This window comes from Schistocerca cancellata, chromosome 7 (genome assembly GCF_023864275.1).
Source record: "Schistocerca cancellata isolate TAMUIC-IGC-003103 chromosome 7, iqSchCanc2.1, whole genome shotgun sequence".
Lineage (NCBI taxonomy): Eukaryota > Metazoa > Arthropoda > Insecta > Orthoptera > Acrididae > Schistocerca > Schistocerca cancellata.
Window position 1 is genome coordinate 407,136,801 of NC_064632.1, and position 17,838 is coordinate 407,154,638.

The 17,838-nt window shown below is 40.5% G+C and overlaps 1 protein-coding gene across 1 annotated transcript in view; it reads right to left on the reverse strand.

The window, feature by feature from the left end:
• Nucleotides 1–17,838, reverse strand: part of LOC126092793 (putative neural-cadherin 2) — a 96,742-nt gene that overhangs the window by 19,520 nt on the left and 59,384 nt on the right. Inside the window, exons 5-6 of the mRNA XM_049908522.1 lie at nt 16,173–16,411; nt 3,823–4,017 (exon numbers count right to left, since the gene is read on the reverse strand). Of these exons, the coding sequence (XP_049764479.1) occupies nt 3,823–4,017; nt 16,173–16,411 (434 nt within the window). The remainder of the gene's footprint in view (nt 1–3,822; nt 4,018–16,172; nt 16,412–17,838) is intronic.

The following is a 17,838-nucleotide window of genomic DNA, read 5'->3' on the forward strand; positions in this document are numbered from 1 at the left end:
CATGAGAAGTATCATTCAGTGTTTGAGCCTTCTACTATGAGTGTCATGGGATTTTAAGCACACATCTCCCTCCTCCAAACTGCCATGCCCCACTTTTTCAAGGCTCAGAACACTCCATTTGCTCTGAGGGATAAGTTACAGGTGGAGCTGCAATGTTTGCAAGATGATCTTGATGGCTGTTTCCAATAGTCAATAGTCCTTGCAAGTGCCTCAATGATGTTCGGAACATCTTACACGGGAAATGCTGGGCATAGTCAACTACCTAGGTGACATCATCATTGCGGGAAGGTTTGCACAAGACCTGGCTGATAACCTGTATGCTCTTTTCTTTGTCCTCCACACTGCAAATCTTCACTGTAACTTGGAGAAGTGCAGGCTTTTCATTCCTCAAGCAGAATATCTAGGACATATCCTCAGTGTCTCAGGAATTTGGGTAAGCTGCGATATGTCCAGTCTATGCAGGATTTACCACCACTGATGAATGTCACCACTTCAATCAGTATTGGGCCAACTCAATTAGCCATCATAAGTTCATTCCTCATGCTGCAACTACTGCTGCTTTGCTGCACAATCTCTTGCGCAGGAATGTGACATGGAATTGGGACATGACTTTCAACCACACTTTCCAGGTCCTTAAGGGGGCATTGCTTCAGCCCGCCTGTCTGATAGCTTACGATCTGTCACTTCTTGTGTTCATCATGGCAGATGCACCCAGTTACGGTGTACGAGTTGTCCACTCGCATATAGTTGATGGGGTGGAATGACCAGTCACCTTCATTCGAAAATGTTGATTTTGGGCAGGTGCAACTATGGACAAATAGAAAATGAAGCCCTGGCCATTGCCTATGCTTTAAAAAAATTCTACAAGTATATCTATGGTCATCACTCTACCCTACTGATTGACCACAAACAACTGCTGGCACTACTTCATGCTGATGCCAACACTCCCACAAAACCAGCCTTCAATGATGAGCTCTGTTTCTTGCCAGTCATTCCTATGAAATTCAGTACCATTCTCTGACTCATCATGCCAATGCTAACCTCCTTTCATGGTGGCTGGTGGGTCCAGACTCCTCCTTTGATTCCAATTCAGAACTCTGTGGCCACTTAGATACTGAAGATGAAGCAGCTCTCACCTTACTACCTATCAATGCTAAGCCCATGGTCCAGCGTTCTGTGGAAGACCCAGGTCTTTGCAAACTTCTCCTTCTAGTTTGTTGGGGATGGTCATTGGACCAATGGCAGATGGTTAACCCAGAATTCAAGGTTATTGATATTGCTGGCATGAATTCTCTGCCCTCAATGGTGTCTTGTTGCTTCAGGCCAGAAATGGCCTCCCTTGAGTGATCATCCCATCTTCTCTTCAATGCCAGGTTCAACACCTGCTTCACCAATGTTATTGGGGCATCATACTAACAAAACACCTGTCACAGCAACATGTATATTGGAAATGGATAGACATAACATTGCTGGCTTGGTGGATACCAGTATATCTTGCAAAAGGAAACAAGCAGCCCCACTAAGTTGCCATTTTCCATGGTCGCAGATATCTACCCCATGGTCATGACTTTGCAGGCCCTCTTCTCAGCCAACTGTGGTTCACTGCGGTTGATGCTGGATCTGGTTTTCCATAAATCTCCTGGATGTCTTCTACATCATTTCAGTATGTGAGTCAAGCCTTGAACTGCATCTTTGAGATTGACAGTGTGCCAGAAACAATTGTCATCGACAATAGGCCTCAGTTTACATCCACAGAGATCACTTCTTTCTGCACATCCAGTGGAATTGCTCTTGTCCACACAGTGCCTTTCCACCCAGTGTCGAATGGTCTGGTGGAGTGGCTTGTTCGAACATTTAAGGATCAGCTATCAAAGCTTCACCAGCGTCTCCCTTTGGATGATGCACTCTCCACCTTTTTGGTCTCCTACCAACAGGAGGGGACCAGTCCAGCTAATGACTCCAACGAAGGCTGCAGCAATCTGTTCTCTCCCCTCCATCCATGGCAGCCAAGGAGCCAGCATCACAAGGTTGTCTGCATCGCTTTTCCATCTGTGATGATGTCTGGGTCCTGACCTTCTCCCAACAAGGCTGCCAATGGACTCTGGTGGTAGTGGTGCAATTGATGGGACAGGCAATTGTTGACCTACAGCTCCCAGATGGTTCGTGCCGTCGCAAACATCTGAACCAAATCTACCCGTGGGAGCTACTGTTGGAAACTGACACAGACTCAGGGCCTTTCCTTGTTCTAGGTTCATCTGTACCACTGCAGGATGCCATTACCCAGGCACCATCTCTGGTGGCCCCTTTATCTTCTCCTGTGTAGGGCGGTCTTTCAGTTCCCATCCCCAGGTCAACACCAATGCACGTCGACTGAAGTGCTCAGGCTCCATACCCACCAGGGGGCCCTGCTGACACCATGGAAATAGACCCTGATGGCAAAATCAACTTTTGTGTCTCTCATCCTCTTGCAGGGGAGGGATGGTGTTCATCTAAATGGATCGCAACCCCTCAGACACTGAAGCATCATGGGTTTACATCTACTACTGTCTATTTCATCCTCTTTCGGGGGGAGGGATGCCACGTACCCGCTGTTCACATAAATGGATCGGCAACCCCTGACACACTGAAGCATCATTTGTTTACATATGTACAAGGTGTTGTCTCCCCAGACTGTGCCGATCACAACATGGATAACAAGCAGCAGGATAAGTACCACCAGAGATCCTCTGTGCCAGGGTCCTATTTCCTAGATTGACATGAATTCCTCCACGTCCCAGGTAAATAAGGCAGCGCTAGTCAACACACATCGGTAGTTCACTCCACTGGTGCTCTGAGTCAATTCATGCACCAGCTCTTAGCAGCCCATCAGGCACAGACTGGTCAGAAGCCACAGGAGTGGGATCTACAAATTTCCTGAGATGTACATGTCAGCCAACTATGCCAGACAATCAGCCTCCATCATTAGGGATTATCAATGGCATAGTCTTCATGTCTGACTACATATATTAACAGTGTTCCAGGCATATGCCTGTTAAGTGTCTGAGAAGTTGTATTATTTTTTGTTGAGAAGAATTTTTTTGTTATTAAATCCCTCTGCTGTGGTCACAATAAACAACTGTTCTTGTTTAACAATGTCTTATTATTTCTTATCAAGCATCTCCCCGTGGGAGATATAGCAACGGTTGCTCCTGCCTCCTCACAATGATCAAGCATCCGTCTTTGCTTTTGCGTGATATCCAGAGTATGCCCCCATGCCCTACTAAGAATGAACCCCTGGTCTCTGTTAAAACTGTTGTTGTTTATTCTAATTTTAGGCACCTCCTTTATAACAGTATTTCAGTATGATGACACATGACCCAAAACTCTTATCTTTTCAAATTGTATTTTATGTCCGTTTTCTAGGCAATATTCAGCCATGACCAACTTCTCAAGTTTCCCTCTGCACAATGCTCAGCAACAGCATGAATACTCTGTCCTATGTAAATGTTTCTGCATTCGCTTAGTACACCACACACACACACACACACACACACAAACACACACACACACACACACACCAGGAACTTGGAAGATCTACTTTGTGTTTAACAGAGAGTAACATATCTCATATCCTGGAGGCAGCCATTCATCCATTCACCTACATCTTTAAATATCTGCTTTGTTCAAATTCTTGTTCAGTCTCTTTAGTACAACAATTTATTGATCAGTTACCTTAGTATTATAATTTATTTTAACAACATTTAAGGTTTTGGTGTACAAAGACAATATTTTTACTTTATTAACAATGTTTAGTAACATTCGTTACCAACAACAAATTCTTACCATGTAGTTCCATGGAAACTGATGCCTCAGTTTCATTAATAGATGTCTTCTCTGGCTTTATGCCAGATGTCCCACCATTCCCACTTCCTGCTTCATCAGCATAATTCATTACATTTTCTTGGATGTCATCTTTAACCTCAGTTCTCCTATGGATGCTGAAGAAATACTTGTAACCAATTAGACTAGTAGCCAAAACTGTAAGTTAAATGGTTTAATCATTTTTATATTGTGATATATAATGCTAATTACATTAATAGCAATTTAGAATGTTAGCTACTTGTGGAAATAAACATGTGGATATACTAAAAATTGTAAATGGAGAGTTTCATCAGTTACTTGGTTCAAAATCCCAGATAGAATTTAAAGTCATATACAAAACGACAATTATTGAACTATATGGGGAAAAAATGTAAATTCGTTACAAACTACAAATGCACACACTTCATTCAATAAGTAAATGTCACTGCATACATTCAGATTTAGGTTATGACATATTCGATATGCCTGCCAACCTCGGCAAAAATGTGGTGCAGATGAATGATGAAATTCTGCATGACCCGCTGAAGTGTCGGAATATCGATGCTGTCAATGACCTCCTGAATGGCTGTTTTCAGCTCAGCAATGACTTTGGGTATATTGCTGTACACATTGGCTTTGGTATAGCCCCACAAAAAAAGGAGCATTTTTAAAACCAAAGAATATGGTGGCCAATCGAGGACCATGCCAGTGGCCTCTGGGTACGACAGATCCAGATTGCGGTCCCTAAAATGCTCCTCCAGGACATCAAACAGTCTCCCCCTTTGATGGGGTTGAGCTCCATCTTGCATGAACCAAATCTTGTCGAAATCAGGGTCTTGGATAATGGGGATGAAATCATCTTCCAAAACCTCCATGTACCACTTGGTAGTCACCATGCCATCCAGGAATATCACAATGATTATTCTGTGAGTGGACATTGCACACCACACAGACACCTGTTGAGGGTGAGAGACTTCTCGATTGTGAGATGCAGATTCACAGTCCTCCAAATGGATAAATTTTGCTTTTTGATGAACCCATCCCAAAGAAAGTGGGCTTTGTCACTAAACCAAACCATATTCACATCAAAGTCCTGTTCGTCAATTCTGAGGACAAGTGTTGATGAAACGCAACCATTGTTGCAAGGCCCTGGGGCTTAATGGCTGATGGGTTTGAATTTTGTAGGGGAAGGGATGCAGGTTTTCAACAACAATTTGTTGCAGTGTCTGGTTGATCCCCATCTGTTGTGCAACTTGTCTGATTGATTTCCTGGGGCTGATTTGAAACACAGCACATGTCTTCTCAATGTTTTAGGCATTTTCACCCCTGGATGACCAAATTTCCAACAATGTCATCACGAACACTACCCATTCTCTCAAACTTGTAAATCAAATTCTTGATTGTTAGCACAATTGGACCAGTTGTCTTCAGCTTGAACTTGGTCGCAAACTTCCTTTGAGCTGCAGTTGGGCTGTTATTGCTCACACTGTAGGCCTTTGCAAGTGCTATATGCACAGGCACGCTGTACTGTGACATTTTCATGTGCAAATTGTCGACAAAAGGCATATGTGCATGTGCATACTAATTCCCATCATGTCCCGCAGCCAAACGTGCAGTTTGAATGTCCTAACTCAAACTGTTAAGAAATTATGACAATTTTATTTCACATAGTTCAATAATTGTCACTGTAGTTTTCACAGTGTGTATAGATCTTTCTACAATATACAAGAAATATAAAAACAGTGCTAAGTAAATTTTTAGTATAAGCAACTAGATGTTCAATATGTCCGACATAAATCTGGTGGGCACCAGATATGCCAAATGCACTAAACTGTTGAAAGAAAGGCCTAGCAGTCTTGTGGAAAAGAACAAAGTTTTGCATATTAAGTGAATCTTTGAAATTTAAATTTACTAATGAATGACATTCTTGTCTGAGAGATCCTGCAGCTGCATACATTTTAGAAAAGGTTTGACAAAGTGTAAGTCATGAATAAAACACCAGAAAATGAAACTGATAATACCTAAACATCTATAAATGCCTTTTGTGACATTGGACAGACAAGTGCTCAAATGAAGAAGATGCCCTAATCATATGAGGGATACGTACATGTCAAATGAGGACAGTTTCCACAAAACCCTGCAACTACAAGATTTGCAAAAATAAATTGTATATGTATGTGTGTACTTCTAAATGAGATAAACCCATTGCAGTACATGGACTTCATCAAAACTTACATTTTACCTGTTTAATCTTGCACACTAAACTCAAATTTTAGAATTAGGAGACATTAAGAAATTCATATTCAATATGTTGGACAAGAACGGTGATACATCACTAATACAGGGAGTACAGTATATTGTCTAAAACAAGAGACTTTCTTGAATCAAGTGTTGTTTGCACTTATTTATGCAACCCATAAATTAATACATAAGGGCTAAATTGTGATATGTACTTATTTTAATCATGTTTCTGTCACAAAGCATTTACACTTTTTTTTGTCTTGAGAGCAGCTTGAAATTACTTGACTTGCAATAATGGTAAGTGAAGTATAAAAGATAGGATACGTCATTCACTACTCATGAAATAAAGTAGACACTGAGTACAGGCAGAAAGGCAGAATATACCAAAACTGTCAGATTATGGCTGTCAGGCAAAGGTCCTGAGTTCAAGTCTCAGTCCGGCACACAGTTTTAATCTGCCAGGAAGTTTCATATCAGTGCCCACTCCACTGCAGAATGAAAATCTCATCCTGGAAGCAAAATTCTTGATGGATTCTAAACTCTTCTTGGAAGTAGGAACCATTCTTGAAAGCTAAACTCTTGTTGAAAACTAAAAATCTTCTTGTGATAAAAAAGAAAAAAAAAATCATTTGACTCCAAGTGAGCAGACAAGTCCTGGTTATGGTGCAAATAATGTAAATTTTGGAAATTTTGAAGTTTTCCCACATTTATGGCAAAATTTTGTATTATACAGTGCTGCTGAAGCAGACAATAAAGCCATTCTCTGATGATCACATTCTTTTTAAGTAGAATACAGGTTACAAATTGTTAAAGAATATATTATTATTCACTATTGGAAGAATCTTGAATCCTGTATCGAAGCACTGTATAATGGTATGACATGTGGCGTTGTTGTGGTAATGAGGACCATTTTTTTAAAGTTCCATTTACAGTTAAATAAGTGTTCCATTAGGGTGACTACTTGGCGCTCCTTGCAATATGGGGAAGTGGATTTTGATGCTCTTCACCTTTGTAATTACTGATTACCTCACCACATCATACTAGTCATTGTGTATATTCAGTGAGTGTGTCAGAAAGAGTGTATGCCTTCGAACGTTTTGCCTGCTGTTTACTTGCAATAAATGTGTGAACTGAATGCCAGAAATGCCTCATTTTCAATGTAGCTCAGGTGTTGCCATTGATATAGGTACCCACAGTCAGTGCCCAGTGACAGTTGGTAGCACATCAAGAGATTCTGATAGATGCTAGTAGCATTCATGTGGCACAATGCCACAACAAATGATGCATGCCCACTGAGCCTGCTTCCACTGGGTGTCAACAAGAGACAATGTGTACCCAATGAGCTTGTCTCCACCAGCTGTCAACAACAGCAATCTCTGCAGACTGGATATAGGACAGCCTCATGGCAACCAGGATGAGTTCTCTGCGAGCTATTGAGCAGATTATGTAGTGTCATGGCATTCGTAGTGTGTTGCTGAGTGATGCCATCTGTAGCTGTGTATATCAGTCTATGTTGGTGCGGCAATAATTATTGTTGCTGGTGTAAAATACGAGATCTGTCTAAAAAGTATCTGACCTTTGATTTTCGCGCACAAAACAGAGGCGATAGTGCAGCACCCTGTACACAGCAAAGGAAGAGACCTTTATGCGCATGCATGAATTTTGTCCCCACCTTCCAGTTCGGTCACTGAGTGAGGTGCTACACAACATGTTCACTGGATTACCGATTCTCTCAAGATGACTGAATACGAGTTGAGCAAAAATAATGCATCAAATTTTATCAAAACCTTGATGATTCTCAAAGCGAAACAATTCGTAAGATTCAGCAGGTGTTTGGAGAAGATGCAATGCGTGTAACACAAATTAAATAGTAGTTCAACTGATTCAAAAATGGCCGCACATCAGCGGATAGTGACCAGCCCCAAACCGCTCAGAGTGCACCTGTTGTTGAGAGGGTGCAAAATTTGGTGATGGCAGATCGTTGTTTGACATGCGGTAGATTGTCCAAGAGACTGGAGTGAGTAAAGATTTTGCACATGCAATTTTGCATGATGATTTGAACATGCCTCGAATAGCTGCGAAATTCGTGCCCAAGTTATTGTCGCCAGAATAAAAAGACCTCCGTTCTGACATTGCACAGGACCTTCTGGACACCACCAACACTGATCCTGGGTTTCTGAACACCATTATAACTGGAGATCAGTCATGGGTGTACAGGTATGACCCAGAACCAAAAAGACAGTTGTCGCAATGGAAGCATCCCGAGTCTCCAAGGCCGAAGAAGTTGCGGCAGGTGCGAAGCAAAATCAAGGTGACACTGACCATCTTCTTTGATGTCCGTGGATTTGTGCATCACAAATATGCACTGGAAGGACAAACAATGACAAAGTAGTACTATCAAGATGTCCTCCGTGACACAGTTTGGCGCAAAAGACCAGACATGTGGAAGGCAAAAAACTGGCAATTGCATCATGACAATGTCCCCGCACATTCATCCCAGTTGATCCTGAATTTCTTGGCCAAACACGGAATGCAGCCATTTTCAAACCTTTCTACTCTCCAGACGTGGCTCTTTGCAACTTTTGGTTGTTTCCAAAATTGAAGACGTCACTGAAAGGAACCCATTTTGAGGGTAGAGAAGAGATAATGCAGAACATGATGATGGAGCTGAACACCATTAAAAGAGAAGAATTCCAGAGGTGTTTCCAGCAGTGGAATGATTGGTGGGCTAAGTGTGTGCAAGCACAAGGGGACTATTTTGAAGGGGATTAGGCTCCCAACCCCATAAGGTATTCAAAATATTTTTTTTGGCCAAAGGTCAGATACTTTTGATGCAGGCCTCGTATGCTCGTATATCAACATTCATTCCTACTGTAAATATATGATGCGCTCATATAATGAATCCTATTAGTCCAATTGATAGCATAGCATAAAGTGACTACGTTCATGGCCAGTACTTCTGATTTGATCAAAGTTGTGTAAATACACATTTACAAACTGTTGTTGTCGTTGTTGTGATAACCATCTGGCCGCCATCTTCAGGTGAGATTGAGTGCACAATCACGCCGGAACTGAAGAGACCTCAGATTTGGTGGCTTTGGAGCCTACTGCAACCTACATACATCTGAATCTGCTTAGTGTATTCTTCTCTTGGTCTCCCCCTACGATTTTTACCCTCCACACTGCCCTACAATACTAAATTGGTGATCCCTTAATGCCTCAGAACATGGCGTACCAACTGATCCCTTCTTCTAGTCAAGTTGTGCCACAAACTCCTCCTCAGTCCTATTCAGTACCTCCTCATTAGTTATGTGATCTACCCATCTAATCATCAGCATTCTTCTGTAGCAGCACATTTCAAAAGCTTCTATTCACTTCTTGTACAAACTATTTATCATCCAGGTTTCACTTCCATACATGGTTACACTCAATACAAATACTTTCAGAAATGACTTCCTGACACTTAAATCTGTACTCGATGTTAACAAATTCCTCTTTTTCAGAAATGTCTTCCTTGCCGTTGCCAATTTACTTTTTATATCCTCTCTACTTCGACCATCATCAGTTATTTTGCTCCCCAAATAGCAAAACTCCTTTACTACTTTAAATGTCTCATTTCCTAATCTAATTCCATCAGCATCACCTGACATAATTTGACTACATTCCATTATCCTCGTTTTGCTTTTGTTGATGTTCATCTTATATCCTCCTTTCAAGACACTGTCCATTCCATTCAACTGCTCTTTCAAGTCCTTTGCTGTCTCTGACAGAATTACAATGTCATCGGCAAACCTCAAAGTTTTTATTTCTTCTCCATGGATTTTAATACCTACTCTGAATTTTTCTTTTGTTTCCTTTACTGCTTGCTCAATATACAGAGTGAATAACATCGGGGAGAGGCTACAACCCTGTCTCACTCTCTTCCCAACCACTGCTTCCCTTTCATGCCCCTCGACTCTTATAACTGCCGTCTGTTTTTTGTACAAATAGTAAATAGCTTTTCGCTCCCTGTATTTTACCCGTGCCACCTTTAGAATTTGAAAGAGAGTATTCCAGTCAACATTGTCAAAGGCTTTCTCTACAAATGCTAGGAACTTAGGTTTGTCTTTCCTTAATCTTTCTTCTAAGGTGAGTCAGTATTGCCTCACGTGTTCCAATATTTCTACGGAATCCAAACTGATCTTCCCCGAGGTCGGATTCTACCAGTTTTTCCATTTGTCTGTAAAGAATTCACATTATTATTTTTCAGCTGTGACTTATTAAACTTATAGCTCAGTAATTTTCACATCTGTCAACACCTGCTTTCTTTGGGATTGGAATTATTATATTCTTTTCGAAGTCTGATGGTATTTTGCCTTTCTCATACATCTTGCTCACCAGATGGTAGAGTTTTGTCAGGACTGGCTCTCCCAAAGCTGTCAGTAGTTCTAATGGAATGTTGTCTACTTCCGGGGCCTTTTTCAACTCAGGTCTTTCAGTGCTCTGTCAAACTCTTCACGCAGTATCGTATCTCCCATTTCATCTTCATCTACATCCTCTTCCATTTCCATAATATTGTCCTCAAGTACATCATCCTTGTATATACCCTCTATATACTCCTTCCACCTTTCCGCTTTCCCTTCTTTGCTTAGAACTGGGTTTCCATCTGAGCTCTTGATATTCATACAAGTGGTTCTCTTTTCTCCAAAGGTCTCTTTAATTTTCCTGTAGGCAGTATCTCTCTTACCCCTCGTGAGATAAGCCACTACATCCTTACATTTGTCCTCTAGCCATCCCTGCTTAGCCATTTTGCATTTCCTTTCGATCTCATTTTAGAGACATTTGTATTCCTTTTTGGCTGCTTCATTTATTGCATTTTTATATTTTCTCCTTTCATCAATTAAATTCAATATTTCTTTTGTCACCCATTTATTTCTACTAGCCCTCGTCTTTTTACCTTCTTGAACCTCTGCTGCCTTCACTACTTCATCCCTCAAAACTACCCATTCTTCTTCTGCTGTATTTCTCTCCCCCATTCCTGTCAATTTTTCCCTTATACTCTCCCTGAAACTCTGTACAACCTCTGGTTTAGTCAGTCTATCCAGATCCCATCTCCTTAAATTCCCACCTTTTTGCAATTTCTTCAGTTTTAATCTACAGTTCATAACCAATAGATTGTGGTCAAGAGTCCACATCTGCCCTTGGAAATGACTTACAATTTAAAACCTGGTTCCTAAATCTCTGTCTTACCATTACATACTCTATCTGAAACCTTCCAGGATTCTCCCATGTATACAACCTTCTTTTATGGTTCTTGAACCAAGTGTTAGCTATGATTAAGTTATGCTCTGTGCAAAATTCTACCAGGCGGCTTCCTCTTTCATCTCTTGCCCCCCATCCATATTCACCTACTATGTTTCCTTCTCTTCCTTTTCCTACTATCGAATTCCAGTCACCCATGACTATTAAATTTTTGTCTCCTTTCAGTACCTGAATAATTTATTTTATCTCATCATACATTTCATCAATTTCTTCAACATCTGCAGAGCTAGTTGGCATATAAACTTGTACTACTGTAGTAGGGGTGGGCTTCATGTCTATCTTGGCCACAATAATGCGTTCACTATGCTATTTGTAATAGCTTAACCAGAATCCTATTTTTTTATTCATTATTAAACCTACTCCTGCATTACCCCTATTTGATTTTGTATTTATAACCCTGTATTCACCTGACCAAAAGTCTTGTTCCTCCAGCCACCTGCCACAGATTCAGAAGGATGTAGGTTCCAGTAGGTACTGGGAGATGAAGAAGCTTGCACAGGATAGAGTAGCATGGAGAGCTGCATCATACCAGCCTCAGGACTGACGACCACCACAACAACAACAAGAAAAACATGGATGCTAGTTCAACATATCAGTTTAAAATTTTACATATTAATTTCTTGAAGAAATTAAGATGACTCGTAGCAGCATAAGGAATGGCGTGGTGGAGAGATTGAGTCATTACAGCACTCTGAAATACATCACACAAATTGCAGAGGTGCAGAATCTGAAATATTCTCTATTACTTTTATTTAAATATATATGTCCTTCTGTGCATGTTTTGTCTAAACAAGATGACTAATGGTTAAACCAACAAGTGGATACATATGTGTTGAAATCTCTCTACATGGTAAGTGTTCTAATTTTTTGGCCAGACTTGGCATAATTTTCTTACTTAAATTATATATTTCTCATCTGTAGATATTTCTAGCTATTTGTAATTGTTAAAAACCTATTTTACTGTCACTAGTTTTGTTATTTACATTGAAATATTTCACAGTATTGATTTGTACCATGAAAATTGATAGTCACAATTATTAACATAAATGATCTGAGAGCAAGTTTACATTAGAGACAATATTTTTAGTCTTCAGTTCCTATTCAAGAAAAATTTCTGTCTTCACTAATAATTTCTCTAATTTTATGAACACTGATGTAATCAGTTTTATAAAATAACGGAAAACTTTTATTTTTCATATTGCCAAAATTTGCAATGTTTGTTATTAATCATTAGGTCTATAAATCTTCACTCACATAATTATTTTCAGAGAACAATACACAAACTAAAACTAATACACAGTTTCACTGACAAAAGTCATGTTAATACTTATTTGAACTATTTCCTGTTCTAGAAGGTAATGGAAGTTGGTTTCATAACATATATATTATTTTTGTGCCAAGTGTGTCAGAGTTGTATCAGACAGCATTTCTAGAGATTGATACATTTTGCTCTCAGATCGACTATGATCTTCATGTGGCACAAGCAATTTGCATAATGTACTGTTAATGAAGTATAATGTAACTGGATAAATAAAAAAACTGCTCACCAAGGTGGCAGGAGGAGAACACACTTATAAAAATGGTTTTATTTATGCCAGTGGCTCCTTCCCCCAGCAGAAGCATTAAGGGGAAGGAAGGGGGTGAAGGAAAAGGGCTGTTGAGGTTTTGGAAAAGCGGTAGAGTTTGTAAAAGTCACCCAGAACCCCAGGTCAGGGGAGGCTTACTGGACAGGATGAGGGGGCTGCACCAGATGATTTGAAAACCTGTGAATTTGAAGGTGGAAGGCAGAGTAATATGTAAAACAGAGATTACTGCTATAACATTTCCTAGATCGTCTGAAATCCCATCCCACTGCCACCACGTATGTAGCTTGTCACCATGTCACCATTGATGCCACCTCCCTCTATACCAACAACCCTGATGTACATGGTCCGTCTGATGCTGAACATTTTCACAGTCAGTGCCCACCTGATTTCAGACCTACGACATCCTTCGTGCTCACCTTAATCAACTTTATACTTACCAACAACTACTTCATCTTTGAGCGGCGACACACAAACAGATCAGGGATATGGCTGTGGGAACCAGGATGGCTCCTTCCTATGCCAACCTTTTCATGGGCCACTTGGAGTGTGCTTTCCTAGCATCCATAAGCCTTCAGCCCCTGGCCTGGTTTTAGTACATTGATGACATGTTTGCCATTTGTGCACATGGTGAGGCTGACCTGTTAAAATTCTTGCAACCTCTATATCCCTTCTCCCACTTAATTTTCACATGGTAAGATTCTGAATCTCAGGCCACTCTCCTGATGTTGACCTCATCCTCACTGAAGGCCAGCTACACACTTCTGTCCACATTAAATCTACTAGCAAACAAACTACTTACATTTTGACAAGTTGTCATCCTTTCCGTGTCAAATGTTCCCTCCCACACAGCCTATGCCTTCAGGCAAATGTATTTGTTCAGACTCTTTACAGCAATGCACCATCACTCTCATCTCAGCCTTCACTAGATGTAATTACCTGACCAGCCTAGTTCAAAAACAGATTTTCTAGGCTACCACATCCAGTCCTGGTACTGCTGATCACTCCTAAAAACACTGGAGCACACCACTTGTCACTCAGTATTATTGTGGTCTTGACTGTGATTACAGCTGATTATAGCTACTTCAACAAGGCCATGACTTCCTTAAATCATGCCCTGAAATGAAATCTATTCTGTCTGAGATTTTGCTCACCACATTTAGAACTGCTTTTCATCACCCTCCCAATCTCTGTAATATCCTTGTCAGATCCTAGGCTCCTTCTGCATCCATATTCCTAACCTATGGCTCCTACCACTGTGACCATCCCCAACACAAGACTTGTCCTATGCACCCTTCTACCACACATATACCAGTCCTGTAACTAGCAAAACATATACTATCAAAGGGAAAGCCACCTGTGAAATGACACGTCACACTCCAGCTGTTACATAAACACTGTTTGGCCTTTTTATGTCAGCATTACTACCACTAAGTTATCAGTTAGGATGAATGGGCATAGGCAGAGGGTGTATACCAGCATGACACAATATCCTGTTACAGAGCATGCTCTACAACATGTCAGTAATGACCTCAGTGGCTGTTTCGCCACATGTGTCACCTGGATTCTTCCCCCAGACACCAGTTTCTCAGAACTCTGCAAGTGGAAACTAGCCCTACAATGTGTCCTTGGTTCTCACTACCCACCTCACTTTAATTTACAATAATTTCTCCCTCAGCATTTCTTCACTAAATTCTAGTGTTCCACATCTTTCATTTTCTGACCAATCTATTTTTTGCCATACTCTTCCCACCTCTGTAACACGCAATGCATTTAGATTTTCACTCTTATTAACTTGTGCACAATGTTTTAGCAGTAAGATCTATCTTCAATATTACCCTGCCTTCCATCTTTAAGCTCACAGGTTTTCAAATCTCATCTGGTGCAGTTCCTGACAATCATCATTTTCTTTTCATCACGTCCAGTAAGTCTCCCCTGACCTGAGGTTCTGAGTGACTTTTCTAAACTCTACCCCTTTATCTAAACTTCTCCAGTCATTTTCCTTCACCTCTCTTCCTTCTCCTTCAACCCTTCTGCTGGAAGAAGGAACCACTGCCTCCGAAAGCTTGCGTATGTAAAACTTTTTTTTTAATATATATATTTGTGTTCTCCTGCTGCTACGAGTAGATTTTTTTATCTGTCCAGATACATTATGTTATCAAAACTTTTTTTAATGGCGTGTTGTTTATGTTATTGTAAAATGTGTTTCAAGAACACTGAAATAAAAGAAGAAAATGGTTAACAGCAGCATAACATTCCAGTGACTTGTCATTTAAATGAACCCTGGACAAAATCTTCTCAAAAGGTTACACTGGAACACAGGAAGCAGCCCTGGCACTGAGACCAACTTTGCACGATAAGGACTATTTATCTGCAAATATGCTGCACCTTCTCCTACAAACTAGTTCTAATGTTTTCTAAACTATGAGACAGTTCAAACAATGTGGGAATAAATATTTCAATTCTTTGTAATATATGGACATTAAGTAAGGGATTGCATTATGTAATGCAGATGTGTTTCCCATATTTTTTGTAAAGCTTAACAGAAGTGGAAATAGTTATGCAGCACCCCAGTGCCAAGACAATATGAGTAGCCAACTGAAAACTATGCTGAGACTGTAAGAGTTTTGAAATTTTGCTGCATGATCAATTCAGTTGGTTAATAATTTTCTGATTCGGATGAAACACACAACAGAGAGTGATGTTCAACTATGTACTTGTGCAAACACCACTTCTTTCTCTTGATATGTGACTGGAACTAATAAAACATGAACTGTGGTGGGTAGTTTTCAAGTCTTGATTGCTTATTATGCTGTCAGATAATGATTGAATTGCTGAAGTAAAAATTTATTACGCTTGGACTTGGGTCACAAATTATCTTAAACTGCTCTCAGGAGAGGTGGGGTGCTGTTTTGTGGCTGTTTGATGAGGGTGTGTGTGGAATGTTAACAACATTTGGACTTATGGGAGGGAGATCTGGTTGTGGACCACATGTTAAGGGTGGTGCCAGCCTGCCTTTGAAGGCAAGATATTCAACAACCACCTTCCAATACAACGATTGTCTGCCTAGAATAAACATTTTTGTACAACAGTTAAGAAGTGTGAACAATACTTTGTAAACTCTAGTTATGAATTATATTAAGACAGAAATAATAATTAATATATATTAGAAATCATCATTATTGCTAATTATGGTTTCACTCTTACCAAGAATTAAGACACTGACTAGTAACAAGGCTGTCAAACTCCAGGCTGTGAGACTGAAGGCAGATTTGTCTCCCAAAAACTTGCAGTTCATGCCTGTTTCACCATCTGGACACTGACAATTGTAGTGAAATTTTGTGTTCTGGTACAAGCATTCATCTGAACCAATGCATGACTCCCTTTCACAGGTCTCTGTAGCACAGTCTTTACTTTTGGTAGGCAGTACTTTTTCATCACCGCACCTTAAGACACAAAACTAGATATAGAGATATTAACATTACCATGAAACTTGCACAATAAATCAATTTAAGACAAAAATAACACTTGAACTACATCTGAGGAATAACTATATCAGTACGTCAAGAAATCCTGTCTCCACTTTTCTCATTCAGTAATTATCCATTAAAATCTTCATCAGTCACAAAATACTAAACAGCTGGCCAAGCAAGAAGGCAATGTGGTGGACTCACTTCTAGTTCAAATTCCTATCTGATCATCCAAGGTTAGTTTTACATTTAAGGCATATGCCAAGTTGGTTCCTTACAAAGCATACGGCTGATTTTATTCTCATTTCTTCCCCAAATCTAAGCTTGGGCTCTGTCATTAATAACCTCTACATCAGAGTGGTGTTAAACCCTAAATTTCCTACTTTTCTCTTACACAGTTGCAAAGGGACTGACTAACAAGAAAACAATAAAAAATTAAGATACTCTTCTTTGTAAGAAGGCTAATTTGGAAAGAAGTGTGAATAAAACATTGGAAAGATGAACATCTAAATAATTACAAGAACTTATGATCAGGAAAAGGACACATCACAATACAATCTAAAAGTACATACCATATCCAGATGACCATGGGCATAAGTTAAATTATATTTAGCAGACACAGAAATACCAGTATTGACATAGAAACTCAGAATAACAAATGTTAAACTAGCATCACAAGATGTGTAATGAACCTATGTCATGCATGATTTTCATGTCCAGATTTTATTTTCACTTAACAACAGCAATAATAATAATAATAATAATAATAATAATACTAAAATAAAATACAACTTGCTTAGAATTTCCTGTCTCTTAGAACTATAGCACAAGTTTAGTGGCCAAGAACCTGTGTGACTGACTTACACTCCTGGAAATGGAAAAAAGAACACATTGACACCGGTGTGTCAGACCCACCATACTTGCTCCGGACACTGCGAGAGGGCTGTACAAGCAATGATCACACGCACGGCACAGCGGACACACCAGGAACTGCGATGTTGGCCGTCGAATGGCGCTAGCTGCGCAGCATTTGTGCACCGGCGCCGTCAGTGTCAGCCAGTTTGCCGTGGCATACGGAGCTCCATCACAGTCTTTAACACTGGTAGCATGCCGCGACAGCGTGGATGTGAACCGTATGTGCAGTTGACGGACTTTGAGCGAGGGCGTATAGTGGGCATGCGGGAGGCCGGGTGGACGTACCGCCGAATTGCTCAACACGTGGGGCGTGAGGTCTCCACAGTACATCGATGTTGTCGCCAGTGGTCAGCGGAAGGTGCACGTGCCCGTCGACCTGGGACCAGACCACAGCGACGCACGGATGCACGCCAAGACCGTAGGATCCTACGCAGTGCCGTAGGGGACCGCACCGCCACTTCCCAGCAAATTAGGGACACTGTTGCTCC